Source organism: Heterocephalus glaber, unplaced genomic scaffold (genome assembly GCF_053883595.1).
Source record: "Heterocephalus glaber isolate CG9 unplaced genomic scaffold, H.glaber_assembly_v1.0 deba00001067, whole genome shotgun sequence".
Classification (NCBI taxonomy): domain Eukaryota; kingdom Metazoa; phylum Chordata; class Mammalia; order Rodentia; family Bathyergidae; genus Heterocephalus; species Heterocephalus glaber.
Window position 1 is genome coordinate 4,911,081 of NW_028258187.1, and position 20,408 is coordinate 4,931,488.

The 20,408-nt window shown below is 37.1% G+C and overlaps 1 protein-coding gene across 3 annotated transcripts in view; it reads left to right on the plus strand.

Moving 5' to 3' along the window:
• Window positions 1–20,408, plus strand: part of Gpatch2 (G-patch domain containing 2) — a 171,754-nt gene that overhangs the window by 4,554 nt on the left and 146,792 nt on the right. For 2 of the 3 annotated variants that reach the window (XM_004867387.3, XM_021246418.2), the window contains exons 2-5: window positions 3,572–4,288; window positions 9,210–9,271; window positions 12,353–12,535; window positions 13,052–13,131. In XM_004867387.3, coding sequence (XP_004867444.1) covers window positions 3,572–4,288; window positions 9,210–9,271; window positions 12,353–12,535; window positions 13,052–13,131 — 1,042 coding nt within the window. Of the gene's footprint in view, window positions 1–3,571; window positions 4,289–9,209; window positions 9,272–12,352; window positions 12,536–13,051; window positions 13,132–13,255; window positions 20,285–20,408 lie in introns of those variants that run through there. The other variant, XM_013066535.3, reaches the window with a different exon arrangement.

Below are 20,408 nucleotides of genomic sequence, written 5' to 3' on the forward strand. Positions count from 1 at the left end.
TACCATTTGCAAGGTTAGTCACCCATTGTCATTGTCTGTACTTTGAGGTGTTAATTTTAATGTGTATTGTTCACTTGTTTGCTGAATACTTACTTTCTGGACTGACCTTTCCTATTTTAAATAAATAAAAACTAACATGATATGGAAGTGTGCAATTCCATGTCTTAAGTTTGTGAGTAGTCATAGGATATATCTGTTAACGTCGGTCTTCACTGTATATTGTTTTAGGACAATGTTATTATACACATTGGTTTGTATGCATATAGAATCCAACACAGAAATAGTTATTTCTTTCCTTAAATTTTTGAAAGACAACTAAAGTTGTACTTAGCAATTTAGATTTAGTATTCCACTAATAATATTACTTACTTTGTAGAAGAAATAATCCATGTTTTAGAGAGGTGAAGATAAGAATTTTACCATGTACTGAGTGATGAACAATATTTGGTTTCTTTCCTTAACACATATTTAGTAGTTGTACTAAATTAAGTCTAGGCCTTTGGGGAGATAGACATAAGCAGTTAGTTAGGTCTAGGTTCTGCCTTAAAACAGAAATATTTGGAGAAAATTCTTAATCTCAATGCCATGTGTTCTTCGTTCATTGATCTTCCTAACTCTTAGGCATACATTTTTAGGAAAAATCCTTTTCTGAAATGATTAGATCCTGGAATTAAGGAACCCAGGGACACCACATCATTCACTTGCTGAATGTTTAGTATTGCCTAGAAAAGGACAAACAAACAAACTTGCAAAAAATTCTTTGAATTAGCATTTATCAAATCTCATATCAATCATACATTTCATATTGTTCAGCATACTCTCATATCACTTGAAAAGAATGCTCATCTGCTCATTTTTCTTTTATAAAATCCAACTTTATATAGATAGCAGGGCTGTAATTTTGTTCAGGGCTATTCTGTTCATTTGGACAATCTTAAGTAAACTATTAATGAATGGTTGTTTTAGATATTATAACCAATACCAACTATTTCCAAAAAATTTTATTTCCAAGTGAGTTTCAGATGAAAAGAAATTGTTTTTAACAATGTGACTGTAAAACTCCCAATTAGCTGCGTGGTAATTCACTGAATTTACTTCAATTCAAACTAAAACTCTGGGCTGGGGATTTAGCTCAGTGGTTTCGCTGCCTGCTGCACAAGTGCGAGGACCCGAGTTTGATTCCCGGTAAAAAAAAAACAAACAAAAACAAAGTAAAACTCTGCATGTTCAATAAATACAGACTTGTATAGAAAAGTTCTGTGTCCCCAGTTTGTCCTCCAATAAGAAAGGTCTCATTTAGAAATGAAATATGTTTAGGATAAAATGATGTTTCAAAGACAGTGGTCTTGTGTTGTTTCAGTACAGCTGCCAAAGCGGGGGAGGGGGCTGTTGATCGTGTAATGGACCCTTACGGTCTTTGGTCTTTTTTCTGTGTGGCCAGTGGATACCTGTTTTACCTAAGAGATGTTGGCAAAGCATCTCCTGACCTTTATTGACATTGCTGATTGCATTAAGTGAAACAAAAGGCCATTATTCTCCTGAAGGTAGTGGGAAAAAGACCCCCTGGATTATGTGGTCAGAAATGTAGCCCCTTTGGGGGCTATTGCTAATTCAGATGTGATACATACATATGTCTTAATCTAATCTGTGTTCTGAAGCCAGTTATATATAGAATCTTTATAAAGGAAAAAAGAATCTCAGTTGTCTTCCAGAGTTTATTTAAAAGATACATATTTGAGTCATAAATCCATTTAGGCTTTTAGTTTTTACACTTAGATTGCCAAAGGAGAGAGATCTGGGAAGTATAAAACCACGCTGACTGAAAAGCAGCCCTGTGTTATGCACTTGCTCACACATGCATTTTGCCAACCACTGAAGGGTATTCACTGAGCTCAGTTTACCTTTACCACCTGTGTCACCTTGGGTGGCTTGAGGTTTCCTTCCTCCTTTTTCCACTCAAAATAATATAATACCCGACTGTGAATTGCTTGGCTTTTACACAGAGATGTGTTAAATCTGTCTCAGTGATTAAAGGCAGAGTACCTGGTAGGAAGTAATAAAATTACAGACTAGACACCAGAACTGGGTAGCTACTGGCTGGAAGCTTGGCACTCTAGAACCAGACTGCTAGTATTCGAATCCTGTCTCCACCACCTGTGTGTGTTACGCTGTGAAAGAGATCTCTCTGTCCCCGTTTGGTTGACCTCAGCATTGTTGTGTGAGAATGGAATGAGGTAATACTGTACATCATGCACTTAGAAATGGGCCTGGAAAATAGCCAGTACTCATATGTGTGTATCATAAATGGTAAATGCATAGGAATCTCTGTTTGGTTTTAGGTTATCGTTAAATGCAAAGAAAAAGTTGCAGGTTGTTACAGGGCACTGCTAACATGTGAAAAGAAAGACGATAAAGATGATGTCTAACTATAGAGACCACATAGCCCTTGCCTGCCCACCAACCGTGCTCACTCATTTATGTATTCCTTGTGGCTGTTTTTGCTTTCTAATGACAGATTGAGTAATGAGAGACCCGACTGGCCTACAAGGCCTAAAATATTTATTGTTGGACCTTTGCAGAAAACTGTGCATACCTGTGCTATAGACTGTAGAAATTCTAGGCCTCTGGAGGAGTGTTGAGAATATTTTGATCCCTGAGTGACTCCAGAACTTGACTTTAAAGCCATTGCCCACCATCTTCATAAGAAAGGTGCATATCCTATTTGACATGTTTGCAAAGGCAACTCAGATGCCCGGACTCTGTAGCCCACCGCTAATCTAAAATCTTTGTGAACAGGGTTGGAAAGAACCACATAGTTTACTAAAGACACCCAAGAACACGGAAGCTTACCCTTGCAGACTCAGTGGGCCTGAGTGGCTGCTGTGGAGTGAACTGATGGTGCCCCCTTTGGGGACATGGAAGCTACAGTTTTGATGTGAGCATAGTTTCTGCATTGCTGAGTTATGAGAACAGTAGGGCCAAAATATATTCCTAGTGTGGCTGAACTTTCTTTTCTTTCTTTTCTTGAATCTACCTGTCCACTTCTTCTATCACGAGATAGGGTTTAGAACACATGATAAGTGGATTTGATGCTTCTTTCTTTACTTAGAAATTAGTGGGCAGGGACTGGACTGACAACGTTTTCCTATGTGCTCTAGGAAAACTGGTTCCAGAAAGAGAACAGAAGTAGACTGGGGAACAGAGCTTTTCCATAATTACATAGTAACACTATAAAACTACAGGACTCTTTTGAGCTGGATTATGCATACTCCCTCTTGTAGTAATTTTTGTGTTTAATAAAATAACACATAAAGAGAGGCTTTGGATTGATTTAGAATATTTGAACCAATAGAGACAAAATGGATCAGGAATTATAAAAGGTCGCAGAGTGAGGTCTCAGAGCTCCCGAGTGAAAGGTAATTTATATTTTCTAACACATTGAATAGGAAAACTCAAGTATTTTGCAACATCCATTCCTTTTTAATTTAGAGTAAATTGTGTACTGTAAAAATCTGTAGATATCTGCTGCCAAGAGTGAGTTTGATGTACTTATTTTCTCTAAAACATGTAGGCAGTTCAGTAGAACCATGGAGGAGCTGGTTCACGACCTGGTCTCGGCCCTGGAGGAGAGCTCAGAGCAAGCCCGAGGTGGCTTTGCTGAGACTGGCGACCACTCTCGAAGTCTGTCCTGCCCTCTGAAACGCCAAGCCAGGAAAAGAAGGGGGCGGAAGCGGAGATCGTACAATGCCCACCACCCATGGGAGACCGGGCACTGCCTAAGCGAAGGCTCTGATTCTAGTCTAGAAGAACCTAGCAAGGACTATCGAGAGAATCACAATACTAATAAAAAAGACCACAGTGACTCTGATGACCAAATGTTAGTGGCCAAGCGCAGGGCATCCTCAAGCCTAAACAATAATGTCCGAGGGAAGAGAGCTCTGTGGCAGGAGTCTGACTTTGCTGTTGACAACCTGGGGACCAGGACTCTTCGCAGGAGGAGGAAGGTAAAGCGCATGGCGGTGGATGTCCCACAGGACATTGCTAACAAACGGACCATGACCCAGCCGCCCGAGGGCTGTAGAGATCAGGACATGGACAATGACAGAGCCTACCCGTATCAAGAATTCACCAAGAACAAAGTGAGAAAAAGGAAGTTGAAAATAATCAGACAAGGACCAAAGATGCAAGATGAAGGGGTAGTTTTAGAAAGTGAGGAAGTAAATCAGAACAATAAAGACAAAATGGATTATGAAGAGCAAAAGGTCTCAGACGAGCTCATGAGCGAAAGGTGAGTGGGAGGTATTTTACTTTTTTTCTAAATATAGAAATGTTTGTCTAAAGCTTTTGTAGTTGAATGTGTTTTATATTTTAATTAATTCTATTTTTCAATAATTATAAATTGTAATAATGATAGTGATATTGCTGTTTAGCCATGGTTGTATTTCCTTAAAATTTATGGGTTTTGCACATAGCAAAATTGCTTATACGATTTACAGAAAGTCTTTTGATAGTGTTATAATGACTTAATTTTCAGCTACAAAGAGAAAAGGAAATAGATTTTCAGTGGGAAAGAATGTTCCTTTTAACAGCAGCACATTTGTAACTCTTTGCCTTGGATGTATAATTATTTATTTGTTTAACTATACAGCTTTAGCCTTTGGTGTTTTGTAGAATACACAATTTTTAGTCCATTCTGATACCTGAGGATCAAAAGTTTATACCACTTTGACATATATGTAGCTTGATATTTTAAAATAACTGTAGTTTGCTAGGAATTCAGATCACTTACGAATTGTAAGACCAAATTTATGGTCTAGAAACACCTGATTTTGTTAGAAAACTGGAAGAAGAAATGATCCATTGGCAAATAGTCTAATCCATTCTAGGAAGCAGGTATACCACTATGATAGTCATTAAGTGAGTGCTATTTTGACAGCACCAAAAGGTAAGTGATCATTTTTCTTTCATACAGATTTGATGGTACTTGCAGGAAATGAGATGATACTGACACTGTTCATTCTTTTAGATGTGTGTCCTTAAAACCAAATGTTCAACCATGAGCCAGAAAAAAAAAATCCTTTTAAATAGAATCCTTATAAATGAATCCATTTTTGATTTGTAGGATTGGGATTATTTTAATTTTGTGAGTTGTAGGATATTTTCATTTTCTTTTGTTTTGCTTATAAATATTATTGCAGGCATGATTAGGGCTGATAGAGTTTATAGAATGACTCTTATGAGACATAATTTACTAGTCATGTAATTTTTCTAAAGAGGTAAAATATACTTAAGATAAAAAAATACTTCAGGAAGGCATTGAAAAATGGTACCTGCTTTTCTTTCAAGAAAGTTGTCGCTTTTACACAAGAATGACAATTAGTTGTGTGTTAGTAATGGCCCATTGTGGCTGAGGACCACTCAGGCCAACTTAAAAGTAATTATCTTTTTCAGTTCCTGGGGGAGAGTGTGTTGGGCAGTAATTTCAAGTCTGGATTATTCTGTTGGATTACTTGCTTTCTGAACTGATTGTGCAAGCCCCTCCTTTTACTTATTTATTTCTTCTTATTATTTTTTGATTTCTTCCTTTTATTGATCTGCACCTTAAAACCCCTCCCTGGGAACAAAAATGAGAAGAAATCCCCTTAATTTATTTCTCTTCATTGTAAAAACAAAAAAAAAATTTAAATACCTGCCAAGTATGATGGGCTACTCCCAAATCCATGCCCAGATTTTTAAAGAGGATATTTTTAGTCTTGGGTGAAGTAAAAAAATACATATTTCCTCTGATTTTAAACTTTTGAATTTAATATTCTTTTGCCAGTTCGGGCGGATTCCCTCTGAGGGAAGATTGCTAAATACATTCAGTGTTTTCTTCGGGAGTGTAATTGTTGCCCAAAGTTTTGTTATTATAAAACACTTCGTATCTTCTTGGAGCTAATTTATAAATACGAACAGCTTTGCTTTGTGTTGTTGTGTGTGTCTCAGACTTAAACATTCAGTGCACTGTTGTGCACTCTCCCTGACCGCAGCGGAGATGGTGCTCAGCCGCCTCTGGGGGCAGCGGTGGTAGAGACTGAAAGGAGGGAGACTGCTCCACGGAGTTGTGCTCTGGAGCAGCAGCCGAGGCGTGTGCAGAGGGGAGCAGGGGAGAGGAAGACAGAACAGGCTGTACCAGGCCTGGCCGGACCGTGCAGCCCAGCGGGCAGCCTTTCCCGAAGCCCTGTGTGCCGGGGCACACGGCTAGCATTTCACCATAGGCGGGAGAAGCCAGTGAAGAATGTTTAGCAGTGGAAGTACTCAGTTAGGTTTACATCTCATCCGGGGAGCAGCAGCGGACTTCCGCTGCCCTGGTGGCGAGAAGCTTTGAGTTTTAAGAGAGGGACTCAGTCGGAGGGGAACTACCCGAGTCGGGGGCAGCGCCGTCCTCCGGAGATGCTCAGCTCTCAGTCACAGAAAAACCAGAAGGGCAAGGGTTGGGATTGGTGTACCTACACCGACTCAACACATTTATGGAATATATGCTCATCTGTATAGTGTACTACGAAAACTACACCCAGAAAGGAGGGAGGAGCTAAACCACAGTGATCGTTTCTTTCGTTTAAGTTTTTCTCCTGATTTATTGATAGAAATAGGTATACGATGTATATGGAGCGATCAGCGAGGTATCAGTGAGGTGTCATCTGAAGAAGGAAACATGTGGACCGACCTGTAAAAATATCGCAGAGATAGACAAGGATCATTAAGGCCTTAAAGCTGGGCTGAGAGAGGAAATTCTGATTCCTTGCACAGTGGACCCTTGACTTCACGAACTCGATCGGCTGGTTGTAACTCAAGTTGGTTGTGAGTCAGTACAGCTGAGATCTGGATGTTTATCTGGGCACACGTTATAGAAAACAAGAGGCAGATGAGTCTTCCATTAACCTAATTAAGCCAAGTCGGGGCAGTCGTAATTTGAGGGTCACTGTAGCTTTGGGACAGTGGGCGTGTGGGGGAAAGAGGAGATAACATATCAATTGGAGACAAAGCATAAACAAATGAGTAGAGATGAAGTTGGGAAGAACTTAAATGGAAACGCATCCACCGGAAGCCTTCGAGTTGGAATTTAATCCGACAAATGTAAGGTAATAATTTTAGATTTTTATATAGAAGATTGCCTTCGTACCATGTGTGTATATGCATGTGTATAATTCACGAACTTTCCTTTTTTGATGTAGTTTTAAATTTACAGAGAAATTGGAAAGATAGCTTGGAGAGCTCTGTGTATCACATTACCATACACTCCACACTCAGTTTCCTATTGTTAAATTAATTACTGTGATAACCTTTGAGACAGTTAATGAACCAATATTGATAACTTTTAAGTAAAGTTCATAGTTTATTAGACTTTCCTTTGCTCTTACTTAAAGTCCTTTTACCTGTTGCAGGGTATCACATTATTTTTAGTCAACCACTTATATTTTTGAAAAGATGAACCTGGCTACATGTAGGATAGACTGTAAATCTGACCTCAGAAAATCATGGTACCAAAAAAAAAAAACTAGCACATTTATTCACAGTTCACAAATCTGAACTCTGAAAAGCTGTGAAAAACTAACTTGTGGCCAGACTTAACCTGCACTATATTTAAGGTACATAATCATTTGCTTAATTGAAAAATGTAATGGATTTAATTACAGAGTACAACCCTAGGTTGCTCTAGGCATTTTCAAGTATGCTTTTCTAAAATTTGAGAACTTTTGAATTTTAAATACATTTTGCCCTAAGGGTTTCAGAGAAAGAATAAAGACTTTCATTTGAGTTGTGTTGATGGGAACAATAGGAAAAAGAAAAACAGGGAAAACATCTGTGGTAGTTTAGATAGCTAAATAGTAAAAAGCTGAAGTTTCTGAAACTTTTTTTAATAATCTAGCATTACTAGGCATAGAAGAGCATATGTGTTTGTAAATAAGATGATATGGATTTAATGCCCTTAAAATATTACTTTATTACCAATTGTGTAGTGTAGGGAATTTCCACTTAATTTGAAGTTAAAGAAAAAGATTCTAATTCAGAGCTCCTTGGAATGTGCTTCTTGGTAAATTCTGAGACTTTTCACCGATATTAATATTTATTTTAAAAAATCAAATAACTGAAAATTGATGTTTTATAATAGAAAATGTGTCATGTCAGTATTATCAATAATTTTAATCTTATCTCAATTTAAATATTTTGAAACAGGTTAAGATGCCTCATTTTTAATAAGAGGGGTTATATTATTCTGTTAATGAAAATAAATATTTTAATATAAAAAAATCATCTGGGGCAATTTCCTGCTTTTGAAAATTAAGAATTGCAGTAAGAGGTGAAGTATACGAGAATTTTAAAAGAACATCACTCAGTCTTTTGTAGAGGTCAAACCTCTGATGATGTGTGTGTATTTTCTTGGTGTTTGACGCTAACTAGCCTGTCATAGAAACTTCTGTGAGAGCTCCTAGTGACAGTGTGTGCACATTGGTTGAATGTCTGCTATTTATTTTAATTTGCATGTTAAATATGAATCTGCATCATGGCCTCAAACTTCCGTGGAAGTATTGAGAATCGGCGTGATTTTTGCACATCTTCTGAATACATCAGTGCAACCCATTTTGTTGCTCCAAGTGACCTTAACTTTGATTTAGTGTATTGTCTGCATCGTAAACTTCTCCTCCCTTGTGCAGTAATAGAGTTGTTGTGAATTCTTTAGTAATATCTTTTCCAGAATATCTGCAGATGTGGTGATGAAAAGTCATTTCATCCTAGGTCCTTGTATTTCATGAGGTGAAAAAAGTCCGAGCCTGCTTTTGATGGTGACTCTTCCCATTTTATTGAGCAGTGGTGTTTCAGGCTCAAACTGAATCTCACAGCATAAGAAAGGAGCAGTGAGCATTTGATGAAAGCAGATAATAAAACACATCAATTCTGTCAGCACCTCGTTGCAGTCACATCTGGCTTGCTGTCAGGGTCCCATTAGATTCCTGGGGTTTTATGTGCCAAAAATAATATGCTCTGCAGTTAATGGAACCAGGATATTTGCAGTTTGATTAAAAAAAAATCATCTTATTTTCTTTCAGATCTTTGTCAGGCTCAAGTTCCATGTCTGGGCTGCCATGTTTCTTTAAAATTTTACGACTGAGAGATCAATTGTTCTTTTGATCTGTTTCTTTTTCTTTTTCTTTTTTTTCTTATTACAGTGACTCCAGCAGTCTCAGCAGCACTGATGCTGGTCTGTTTACCAATGATGAAGGAAGACAAGGTACTGAAATACTGTTTTCTCTTCTCTTTGGAAAAGTCTTCATTTGAAAGTTCTGTTTATTAGAAATTGGTGCTTTCCTGAGTTGGTGTCTGCACTGCACGTCCATGACACACGGCTTAGCAGGTTGGGGTCAGTACTGTAGCTGGCTTTTCCACATGCTGTGTGGCAAGTGTCCTTTCTTCTGACCTCCCAGTGACTGGTCATCTCCAGAAGCAGATGTGCAGTGCTAATACTACTAGGGAAGGCTTACCTTCCCTGAGAAAGTTTCACATACCCAAGCCTTTTCCGATTTGTCTCTTAGTAAGTCCACAAGACACTGATTCCCATTTTCTCTTGATTGGAGGTGTGTTTAAAACTGTTTAATCATTCATAAAGGTGGATTTGCAAATCATTTGTCATTTTTATTCAGCTGTGACACTTACCCTATCCAGTTTGTAACTAAATGACTTTTATGAATTCAGTGTTATAAATTGTTCAATCAGATGTTTTCTCTCTTTGAAACTTCCTGAAGCTTTTCACACTTTAGTGCAGCAGTATTTTGAAGTAATGAAAAATATGCAAACCTCTACAAGGGGATAGAATTCATCCTTAATTGGATTAATTTCATTTAGTCACATCTGCTCATGACTGTTTCCCCTTTTATACTCCAAACAAGTTATGAACTTAAGCTAATACATACGAGCACTTATCACAAAGGTTATTTTCCTTTCTTAAGAATATATTAAGGGAAAACAGTAAGAGAAAAACAATAGACTTACTGTTTTAAATTTTATTTAATGATGTTATGAAAAGAAGACAAATAGCTGCCCACACTTTTTTCCTCAATCTGTCCATCAATCCTGAGTAAATAATGTGGAGAAAGTGATCGTGCCTTTTTTGCTTACTTATAAATTTTTGTCCCGGATTTGTAGGTACATAACTTAAAGACCACAACTTTTTTCTTTTCTCATCGGTACTGGGCATTGAACCCAGGGTCATTCTGCCGCTGAGATACATTCCAGGGCCTTTTTATTTTTTACTTTGAGATAGGATTTAAGTTACCCAGGCTAGCCTTGAACTTTTGATCCTTCCTCCTCAGCCTGCCTAGTAGCTGGGAATACGGGCATGTACCACAGTGCCCAGAAGCCCACCAGCCACAGACTTTTCAAAGTTGTGACTTTGCTGAAATATGGTAGAATCTCAGTGGTACAAGTAAGCTTACTTAGTAATATACCTACCTAAATTCTCATTAAAATGTAGGTCTCTACCCAAGGTTACATTATAAGTGTTGGTATTAATAATGAACTGATGAATTTTTTTTAAAAGCAACTTTTTTATAAGCTCATCTATCCATCTTTGGAAAGCATTGCTTGGATTAGACTGAAACGCTAGCATTTCTTATGCACTTACTGTATTTCATGCCTCTATGTGCTTTTCTTGTATTAACTTACTGTGTTATTTTGTTCTCTAAAAACCCTTGTCCGCAGTTTTTTAAAATGAGTAAACCTGTGTCAGTACAGTTGAAATAATTGTCTCAAAGTTACAGGAGAGTAGATTCAGTTGGTTTGTCTGACTCTCTGCTTGAGTTCCTAATCAGTGGCTGTTTGATTCCCTCTTTGATGGTAAAGTTGTGCAGCAGATTGAAAAAAGGAAGAAGAAAAACACTTCATTTTCTGGAGTAGTGTTGTCTTATTGGGAATTACGCTTTAGGGTAGTCAGTTTCAAGTGACTCCCTGTTTTTTATTATGTTTAAGAATTATGCTATTTTAGAAATTAATTATTATTAATCCTTCAGTTGAAAGAAGCTATAATCCTAGTTTTACAGTTGCTTTTGGTTTTTTCACTCCTGCTTTATTTTAAATACAGCTCTTTTCCATAATCATTTTCAATTGATGCGTAAGGTATTTCATTTTGTCTTTAAGAATATCTGGGGGCCGGGGATTTAGCTCAGTGGTTTCGCCACCTGCTGCACAAGTGCAAGGACCCAAGTTCGATCCCCGGTACCAAAAAAAAAGAATATTTGTAGTAGTAAAAGGTTTTCAAAATCAAGGATCCCTGTCTCTAAAGGGAAAGAGTGTATGTTAGCTACTTGGCCCTCTGAGCAAGCAGAATTGGTGGTTGCTTCTAAGAACACTGAGAAGACAGCAATGACTCACATTGATCCATCCAGACTGCTGTGTGTCTCATTTGTAAAAGGCATCTGCATTATATATTTCTATCTCTAAATAACTTTTAAGAATTCTTTCTTTTACCTAAATGTTGGTTTTCACCAAGAGCCCATGTCAAATGGAATTTTAAGCTGATTATTTAGTGGTTACACATGTAAATGTTCTCAGAAGTCGACATCACTGAATAATGGTCTTGTTAAAAATATCTTGCTTATAATAGTTCAATGTAGTTTCTTCATAAACTCCAGTATTGTCACTTTTCATTTAAAATCAACTTTTTCAAAACTATTTCTTAATGAACTTAATTGGATTAACTTCATTTAATCACATCTGTTCATGATTATATCCCCTTTTCCACTCCATACAAATCATGAAATTAAGCTAATTATATATCATTATCAACTACAAAGAATGGATTCCACAGTTTGCTACTCTCTAATTCCTGGTAGATGATTAGGCGTTGATTTTTCTTAATGTGGAAAGGGGAGTAATATAAGTGGATTTCCCTACAATTTTTACTGAGTTAATTATTGTTTTCTTAATTTTTAAAGTGGTTAGAAAGCATAGTATTTTGTGGTTTTGTTGGTGGCAATGCCTGTCATCATATTAGGGAACATTTCTCAAGTGAAGCTGTAGTATACAGTAAAAAGTTGAATTTATATTTTATAGATGTGGTTGCTAGATGGAATAGAGGATCCCCAGTTAACTGTGAATTGTAGCGAAGTAGCAGCTTTTTTATACAACCATGTCCCGTGCAGTATTTGGACATACACTAGAAATTTAGGACAAGTGTTGTGTGTTTACAGTAAAAGTGAACCTTTTATCTGCCATGCAGATTTAACTTGTGTCTTACATTTTTTTATTGTCGCACAACCTGAATCACAGGTGTGGGTGATAGGACTGAATCTTTGGGGGGCCGTTTTGTCTGTTTCAGGCGATGATGAGCAGAGCGACTGGTTCTGTGAGAAGGAATCGGGCGGAGCATGTGGCATCACTGGAGTCGTGCCTTGGTGGGAGAAGGAAGATCTCACAGAGCTGGACAAAAATTTACCAGATCCTGTCTTTGAAAGTATCTTAACTGGTTCTTTCCCCCTTATGTCGCATCCGGGGAGAAGAGGTCAGTAGTGCTTCCTAACCAGTGTGTACTTGAGCTTGTGGTCAGCCTTGGAATTTTCATTGAAAAAAGATAGGCTGAAGTGGAATTAGAGAATGTATAAAGAAGCACGGTATAAAGAAGCATGCTTAAAAGGCATCTGTTTTCTATATTGTTATCTCTAAAATAACTTTTAAGAATTCTTTTTTTTTAACCAAGTGTTGTTTTTCATAGTGTTTACATTCTTTCATTCCACTGATCCGGAGATAGTACAGAAACTGACTGGCTTTTCTTGCTGGGCTCATGTGGATTGGGAGAAGGGAACTGTGTTTTCACTCCTCCAGGTGTAAACACTGGTGAGGGCAGTGCTGACTGCATTAGGACTCTGCCAAGCAGTGCGGCAGTTCTTTTAAGTGTGAGTTTTGCATTTTGTCCAACAATATTCAAAGCTTTCATCGAAAGTACTCAATTCTCTCTTGATACGATCTTCTATGCCCCCATGATTGCAGCATCTTCTAATCTGAGAACTTTGGTTTCCAGGTTTCCAAGCTAGACTCAGTCGCCTTCAAGGAATGCCTTCAAAGAATATTAAAAAATCCAGAGGGACCCCATCTTCAATGGTAGGCATGCTTTTTTTATTGAATTCTCATGTTTGGAAATGTTTCCATTCTATGGAATAAAAAGCCACACCCTCATTCTTTATTTATATTCTGTTATACTTAAAAATAATCCATTTTCTTGTAGGCTACAAACTGGACCAGTGAGATTCCCCTATAAACCAAATCTTCTAATGCTAATAAATTAGTTACGTTTTGAACATCTGGGGAATGACATTCGAGGGAACCTGGCTCCGGTCCTCTTCCCCGGAGGGATGTCACTGAAGTGAGAGCCTCTGGTACAGAGATGGGGCTGTTTTGGCTGGAGGACTGGTACTCTTCCTTCTAGTCAGATGTGAACCTGACTGGGGAGGCTGTGTAGAGATCCAGGTTGGCCCAGGGTGGATAGAAACTACTGTAAATTTTATATATTTTTCTTTTATGGGTTTTTTTTAACACTGAATCCACTTATGTATTACTTGCTTTGCCAAAATGCTAACAAAAGCTAGACAATTAAAACTTCCAGATTTAACCTAAGTATTCCTTAATGTTTATATTGTGACTAGTTAAGAGTTAATTTTTATATATCTGACTGTTGTAAATAAAAGACATGATGCGTTGACATTTATCATCATTTTTAGAGAAATCATCTATAACCAGCATTATTTATAGTATCTGCATTTTACTCAGGGTATTTTAACAAGGGCTAAGATAAGTAAGATAGGTAAGGTTATTAATCTTTGCTGGAGTTTGTATTTTGTTCAATTTCCTTTCTACTTGGATAAATTGCTCTGTATTGCGAACCCACTGTATTTTATATTACAGTTTTCATTGTACAGGAGAAGTCATCCTACTTCTAAACTAGCCAAAGTAATCACCAGTCTGCAGTAATAGAATCATTTGCTATTACCTTTTAAATCATCTGTTTTGTGAGATATCTGAAATGTATCACAATTTTGATTTGGGTGTACAGTTTAATGAAATCATGTGAAACTTGGTATTTTAAAAAACACTGTGTGACTCTGAATCATGCTGTCATTGCTCAGAGTGAGGCTGCTTGTTCATCTTAGAATGGCAGATCTTGTGTGTCACTGTGAGTTTCAGATATGCTTGCATAGCTCATTTTCACCAGCGAGGGGTGGGGGCAATTAACATTTCTGTGGGTGGCAGACACTGCTACTAAGTTCAGGCCATCTGAGTCCTGCATGTTACAGTGGTTATATTAAAATGATGAATATTTTTATTAAATTCCAAGAATTAATGAAGTCACTGTGATTTAATATGTGTATTTTTATATTGTATGGATTGTTAATTCAGCATTTAATGATAACCTAACCATGATTGGAATAGAAACTTAAAGTTGACAATGCCTTTAAGTAAAGTTACTGGAATCTGAAAGATTTTATTCAACAAATATATTAAGCAGGAATGTGTAGCATCTCCTTTTAGATTGCTTATCTAACTGGAGAGATTAAAAATGAAAAAGTGCAACTTTGAGTCTCTTTACTTTTGCATATTTATTAAAATGGTAATTAAAAACAATAATGTGGTGTTTAGAAATTGTAAGGAAGCTTGTTTTGCTATGTCTTTGGAGTGAAAATTAATGCTTTTCTTTTCCTTGATTACATGAATGCTTTTATTTTATTTTGTATAATGACTCTTTCAGATCTGAATAAGTCACTTTAAAACCTTGGCCTTTGAACTTTGCCTTACTAATCATGAATCTAGATGAATACTATTTAGCTCTTGGTTCAATTTTACCTATTTTTATTTTTGGTTCACTGCTTGCTTGAGCATAGCTGGGATTTGTAGCCCATTTTCTAGGCTTATTGCAATCTCACTGTGGTATTTTATAGAAGCTATTACAACGGATAGGTGAGCTTCATGGTATTGATGATACATGGCTTAACCGTACTAACAGCTGCCTTCCCTCTCTAAATTGTAAAAAGGTGATTAAGTTTCACTTGGTGGAGATATACTATGTATGTGTGTGTTTATCATGGAACTAATGCATCAGGCCATAAACTGTTTTCCTAGTCTTTTGTTTTGTTTTGTTTTTTGTATTCAAAATTTTACTGAAGCAATGGACTCCTTCAGGTTTTCTTTCTTTGAACCCTGAATTGTCCTTGTTTGAATTTTAAAGTACTGTAAGTTTTTTTTCTTCAATAAAATCTCTGACTTGGACGAGAAAGGTAAGAGTTCCAATTTGTGCTGATATTTTTCTGATTTCCTGTGCTAAATGTTTGTTGCATTTGCTTGCAGTATGTTTGACTAGTTTAAGAATCATAATCTCAAAACCATGACATTTCACCAATATTCATCATTACTGGTAATAAGAAATTTATTTATATTAGGGTTTCACAGTGCAAGGCCAAGTTGCTTTTTAAGAGAGATTAATTTTCTGAGCAAACTCAAACACATGTAGCTGCACCCTGTGAAGCAGAGTGGCAAGAAAGGGTTTCTTTTTCTGAAACGGAAATGAGACTGCATACACATAACGATGTGATATCGCGGGAGGAAATGACAGCAGGAAGATCTTTTTCCGAGGCATCGTGTACACATTTCCCCTGGGAGATGTTTGTGGCGCAGTTGCAGTCAGTTCTAATTCGCGATGGTCGTGCTCTGTGAAGTCCGTGTGGACACTGGGTTAGGGGATGCTGAGCCCCTGTCCCTTAAGGAACGGCAGGGATGGCGTCCCATGAGCCTCTGGTCTTAACATTTTCATCACTGGATGAAGGCGTGACCTTGTTTTATGGATGTTTGTGTTCGAAGACACTTACTGTACGGTCTTGAATTGCTAACACTGAGCTCCTGTCCTGCCCAGTGGCACCGAGACTCGGGCGCGAGCCTAGCTTCCCTAGCACGTGTGTCTCCGTAAGACACCCCACTGTCTTGCGCTCAGTCAGTAGCAACCGCACTTCCCCGCGCTGTACTGGGGCCATTTAAGACAGAACCATCACCAACAAAAAGCAGCACAATGCAAAGAACGAGGTGCCGGGCAGGCCACCCGTTCACAGTGGGAGAGCCTGAGAGCAGAAGGCCAGTCACCTTGTTGACCCGAGCTGGGAACCCGCAGGTGTCAGGAGGCTCAGGTCCCCACGGCCGTACACGTGTCTGTGAATGATTGCAAACGCCCCGTGACTGTTGATTTTGGAGCCTCGAGTAGATTTTAGTCAGTAGGCATTTTTGCAAATAATAGAATCTTCAGATAGGATCAAGAATTGACTATATTTAGTTTTGTAGAGAGCAAAGGATATGGAAGGAAATTTACAGATTTTCAAACCAGTCCTTTGTGAATCTACATTCTGGCTCTGTTACCTGTAATTACTTTCGGGACCTCAGTTTCTCCCTTTGTTAAACACAGACAAAACTTTTCAGAACATAATGGGCCCAGTCTTGTCTTTGGCACATAGTGTATATTTATTTAAATGGTAATTATTATTATTAAATATATCAAACCCAGGAGCTGGTGACTTGTATCATGAGTCAAAGTACAGAATTTTAGACTTTCACCTTTTCTGCAGTATCTTATACATAATTTTCCTTCACATTTACTACTTAGAGTGCTTTACATTGCAGCCTTTTATGTTTCTTTTTGTTTTTGGTACTGGGGATCGAACTTGGTTCCTCGCGCTTGCCTCGCGAAACCACTTATACCTCATTTGTATTTGTCTTGGCACCTTTAATTTGTATTTGTCTTTAATATGATCTTAGCCCCCTTGTATTTGCCTTTAATATGATCTGTGAAGAATCGTTTTAAATGAATTTTAGCTTGGCAGCCAGTGCACTAAATCTCAAAACTTAACTGGAAACTGAAAAATTCCTCTACATTCTTCATCTCCTCCCCTTCCCCATCATTAAGCTATTCATTTGTAAAAAGAACTGTACTGTCTAGGAGGGTGAGGTCCAGATTGATCTGATTTTCAAAAATAACTGTGTCGAAATATATAAGGGGCAAATGCAGACAGAGTTGTGAGAATTTAATTCTGGTGGGAATTACTATTGCGATCTTTTTTGGTAGAAAAGAAACCACTTTCTAGGATGCCAGCTAACCAACCTCTCATTCCCTCCTTTTAGGAGAATTAAGCAAATGATAATTAAACCAAATTTAGCCTGCAACCATTTCCAAATTTGTTCATTAAGTACAATTCAGAAGAGTCATACAATAATGATGCCAGAATCAGTTCTAGTATGTACAAAGCGAATTTGTGTAACCTCACTGAAGTATAGCATTCCAGTCAGCCAGGATGACCTGCTTAGCACTGTAGTTGATCAGTGTTTTCTGAAGGCCAGAGACTGCTTAAATTCTCTTGCTGAACCAATGGCCTATCAACAGGTATTGTATCTGTCTACTGAACAGTAACATTCAAATTATGTAATCTGTTGAAAGATTAGGAAATGAATGGCTCATCACAATACTGTACTTAAATTTTATGTAAGATATTATAATATGTTACAGTATTTTATTTAAAAATTTGATAATTACCTTGGTCCAGTTTTTGTATGGTTGGAATGAGAATACACAAGGTGATGGTGGCATATGCGTTCATTATGCCGAAGAAAATGAATCTGATTTGATTGACTTCTTGTACATGTTTATTAAGCTTAAGTATCTGGAGAAACATGTGAGCATTAAACCTTAATATAAATCATCATACTGCACAAGCATGCATACTGCTTACATTTATTCTACGGTTTCCAGGACATAATAGTTTGTATCTGTTGAAAATTTTGAGTCAGTTTGTTCTGAAGGAGAAAAAGATTGTTGTAGGTATTTTCTTCTATGAAGTCACAGAAAAATGGGTCCTATGGGTAGCATATTGGTAACGGTATTCACGCTGTAGACATTTACTCTTCGTGTCTTGCTTTTTCTTAATATGTAGAGTAGGAAGGTTTGGTTTGGTTTATAGCCTTTTACAGTAGAAGAACCATTCAAACTGGAGTTGGTTCAAATAAGGGGATGATGTAAACTTTTCTCTTGCACTAGCCTAAGAAAGAAGTAATTTTATGATAGATAAGGAATCTAAAATGATTCCTCAGAATGAACGCAGCCCATGTCTTGAACTAATTTAGCCATGTGGTGATTAGTTATCTAAAATTTTTGAATAGAATTCTGCATCTAAATACTTTATTATAACCCTTGTACATAGACATTTGTATCCTGAAAGCATTTTTTGCATACTGTGGAGAATACAAAAAGAATGTATATTTAGAAAGTTGTTATATTTGAAATATATACGATGTATCTTTTCTTTTACTATAGATCTTAATAAGGCTTTATTTTATCTCAGTATCAGGTCGAGGTCCAGGTCTTACATTAGAAACAGATGCATTTTATTCTCAGCGTTTATTGTGAGATCGTTGATTTTTGTATCAAAAAGTATAAATGAATAGAATTAAAATTTCTTTTAAAAAGATATTTTAGTAGTGTCTCTTGTTTGATTTAAAATTCTCTATTTTTATGTCATTCACAGCTATATATTTCATATCACCTGTTTAAATATCCATAATTGATATTTCAAAATGTGAATAACAATCTTTCATTCAACTTTATTAAATAGTATCAATATTGATATTGGTATTGTATTATACTTTATTAAAAGTGGAACAGATATATAAAAATTTAAATGATACCGATATGGTAGTGTGTTCATTTATTTAGTCAACCACATTTGAATGCTTATGTTCTCTATATTCTTAAAAACCCTTTAGGAAAATCTATAAACAGGTATCCAGAGTTCATATTTTAATGTTACCAAAATTGACCACATGTGTTTTTTTCTACATATTTAAAATCTTTTTGCTTGTTTCCCTGATAATTTCGTACAAGCTTGGCTTCCTGTGTTGGCGTTTGAGCTTGTGATACTTTGGACACGTATGGCCATGCACAGTGATGTTAGCAATGATGGCAAACACTTGTAATAATGCCTACTACACACCAGACACTTGTCTGTGTGAAGGATATATTTAATTGACTTAATAGTATTAACATCTGTATAATGTAAGTTAACATTCACAACTTTATTTTTTATCCTTTGGTATGCCAAAATTAATGCAATTTGGAAGTTTCTTCATATTGTTAGCATGTTGGTAATAAATGTAAATAAATTCTCTTTTCAAAGTAATCTTTATCCATATTCACAAACTGCCATTGGATGTATAGTTATTAGTTATTTTGAGATACCCACATGCTTTATTTCTTGAATAGCACCTAGAATCAAGGTATTGCCATAGCAATAATGAAATGAATTAATCTTTACTGCCTCCTGGAATTAATCACTGGCACATCACCCTCTGATCTGGTTCCTCCCTTTGTGTGTTTCTCTGGTAGAACCCTGTGTTGATCTTGCACATCTTTCAGCCCTAGAACCTTGTCTACTTTCTCGCTCTCTCTTCCAGCTTCTTCTGATATGCTGAGTAGCTGTCACATTGTTGCTTTAGTTCAAATGCAATGAAATTCTCTTTATTTCTTATGTTCCTTGATTCCCCTGTCTGTGTAACTTGGCACAGTTCTGGGGACACATCTTACAGGGGAAGATGTTTTAGCTGGGACTTCAAGAATGAGTTAGAGCTCACCAACTCATTTAGGGTGGGAACTGGCAGACAGACATAGTCAAGGCTGAAATTTGACACAACATGGAGTATTCAGAAAACTATCCATCCAGTGTTCCTGAGCTATGAGACATGTTTGTATAGCAGGAGATAGAGCAGATTATGTGACCGAGAAGGTGAGTAGTGTTAGATCACTGTGGACTTCCAAGTGCATAAGAATCCATATGTACAGTAGCATACAGTGCATTAATTAGGTGGTAGGTTAAAACTGTATCAAGAATCTAAGTTCTGTACCTATTCTCCTAGTAGCTGAGAACCACCAGCTAGACTGAAAGCTTATATTTTACTGGGCCTGATAGTTTGCTCAGCTTTTGGATGGCATCCATTCATTTAATGAAAATTTATCAATATCAGCTACGGTAGTGTCAATATTGCTAAATACTGTCCTGTGTCCTATGTCTTCCATTTAGAGGGGTGAACAAACAGACATGGTCTCCTAGAGTTGACAAGATAGTGAATAAAAATACACTTGAGGGCCCAGGGATTTAGCTCAGTGGTTTCCCTGCCTGCTGTGCAAGCTCAAGGACCCAAGTTCGATCCCCGGTACCAAAAAAAAAAAAATAAACAAACAAACAAACAAACAAACTTTGGAAAGTAGGGAGAAAGTAAGTAAATTAAAATGGCCATGAGTAAAAATAATGTAAGATATGAATATGTGGTAATTATGAGATATGAAGGTGATTGAAGAG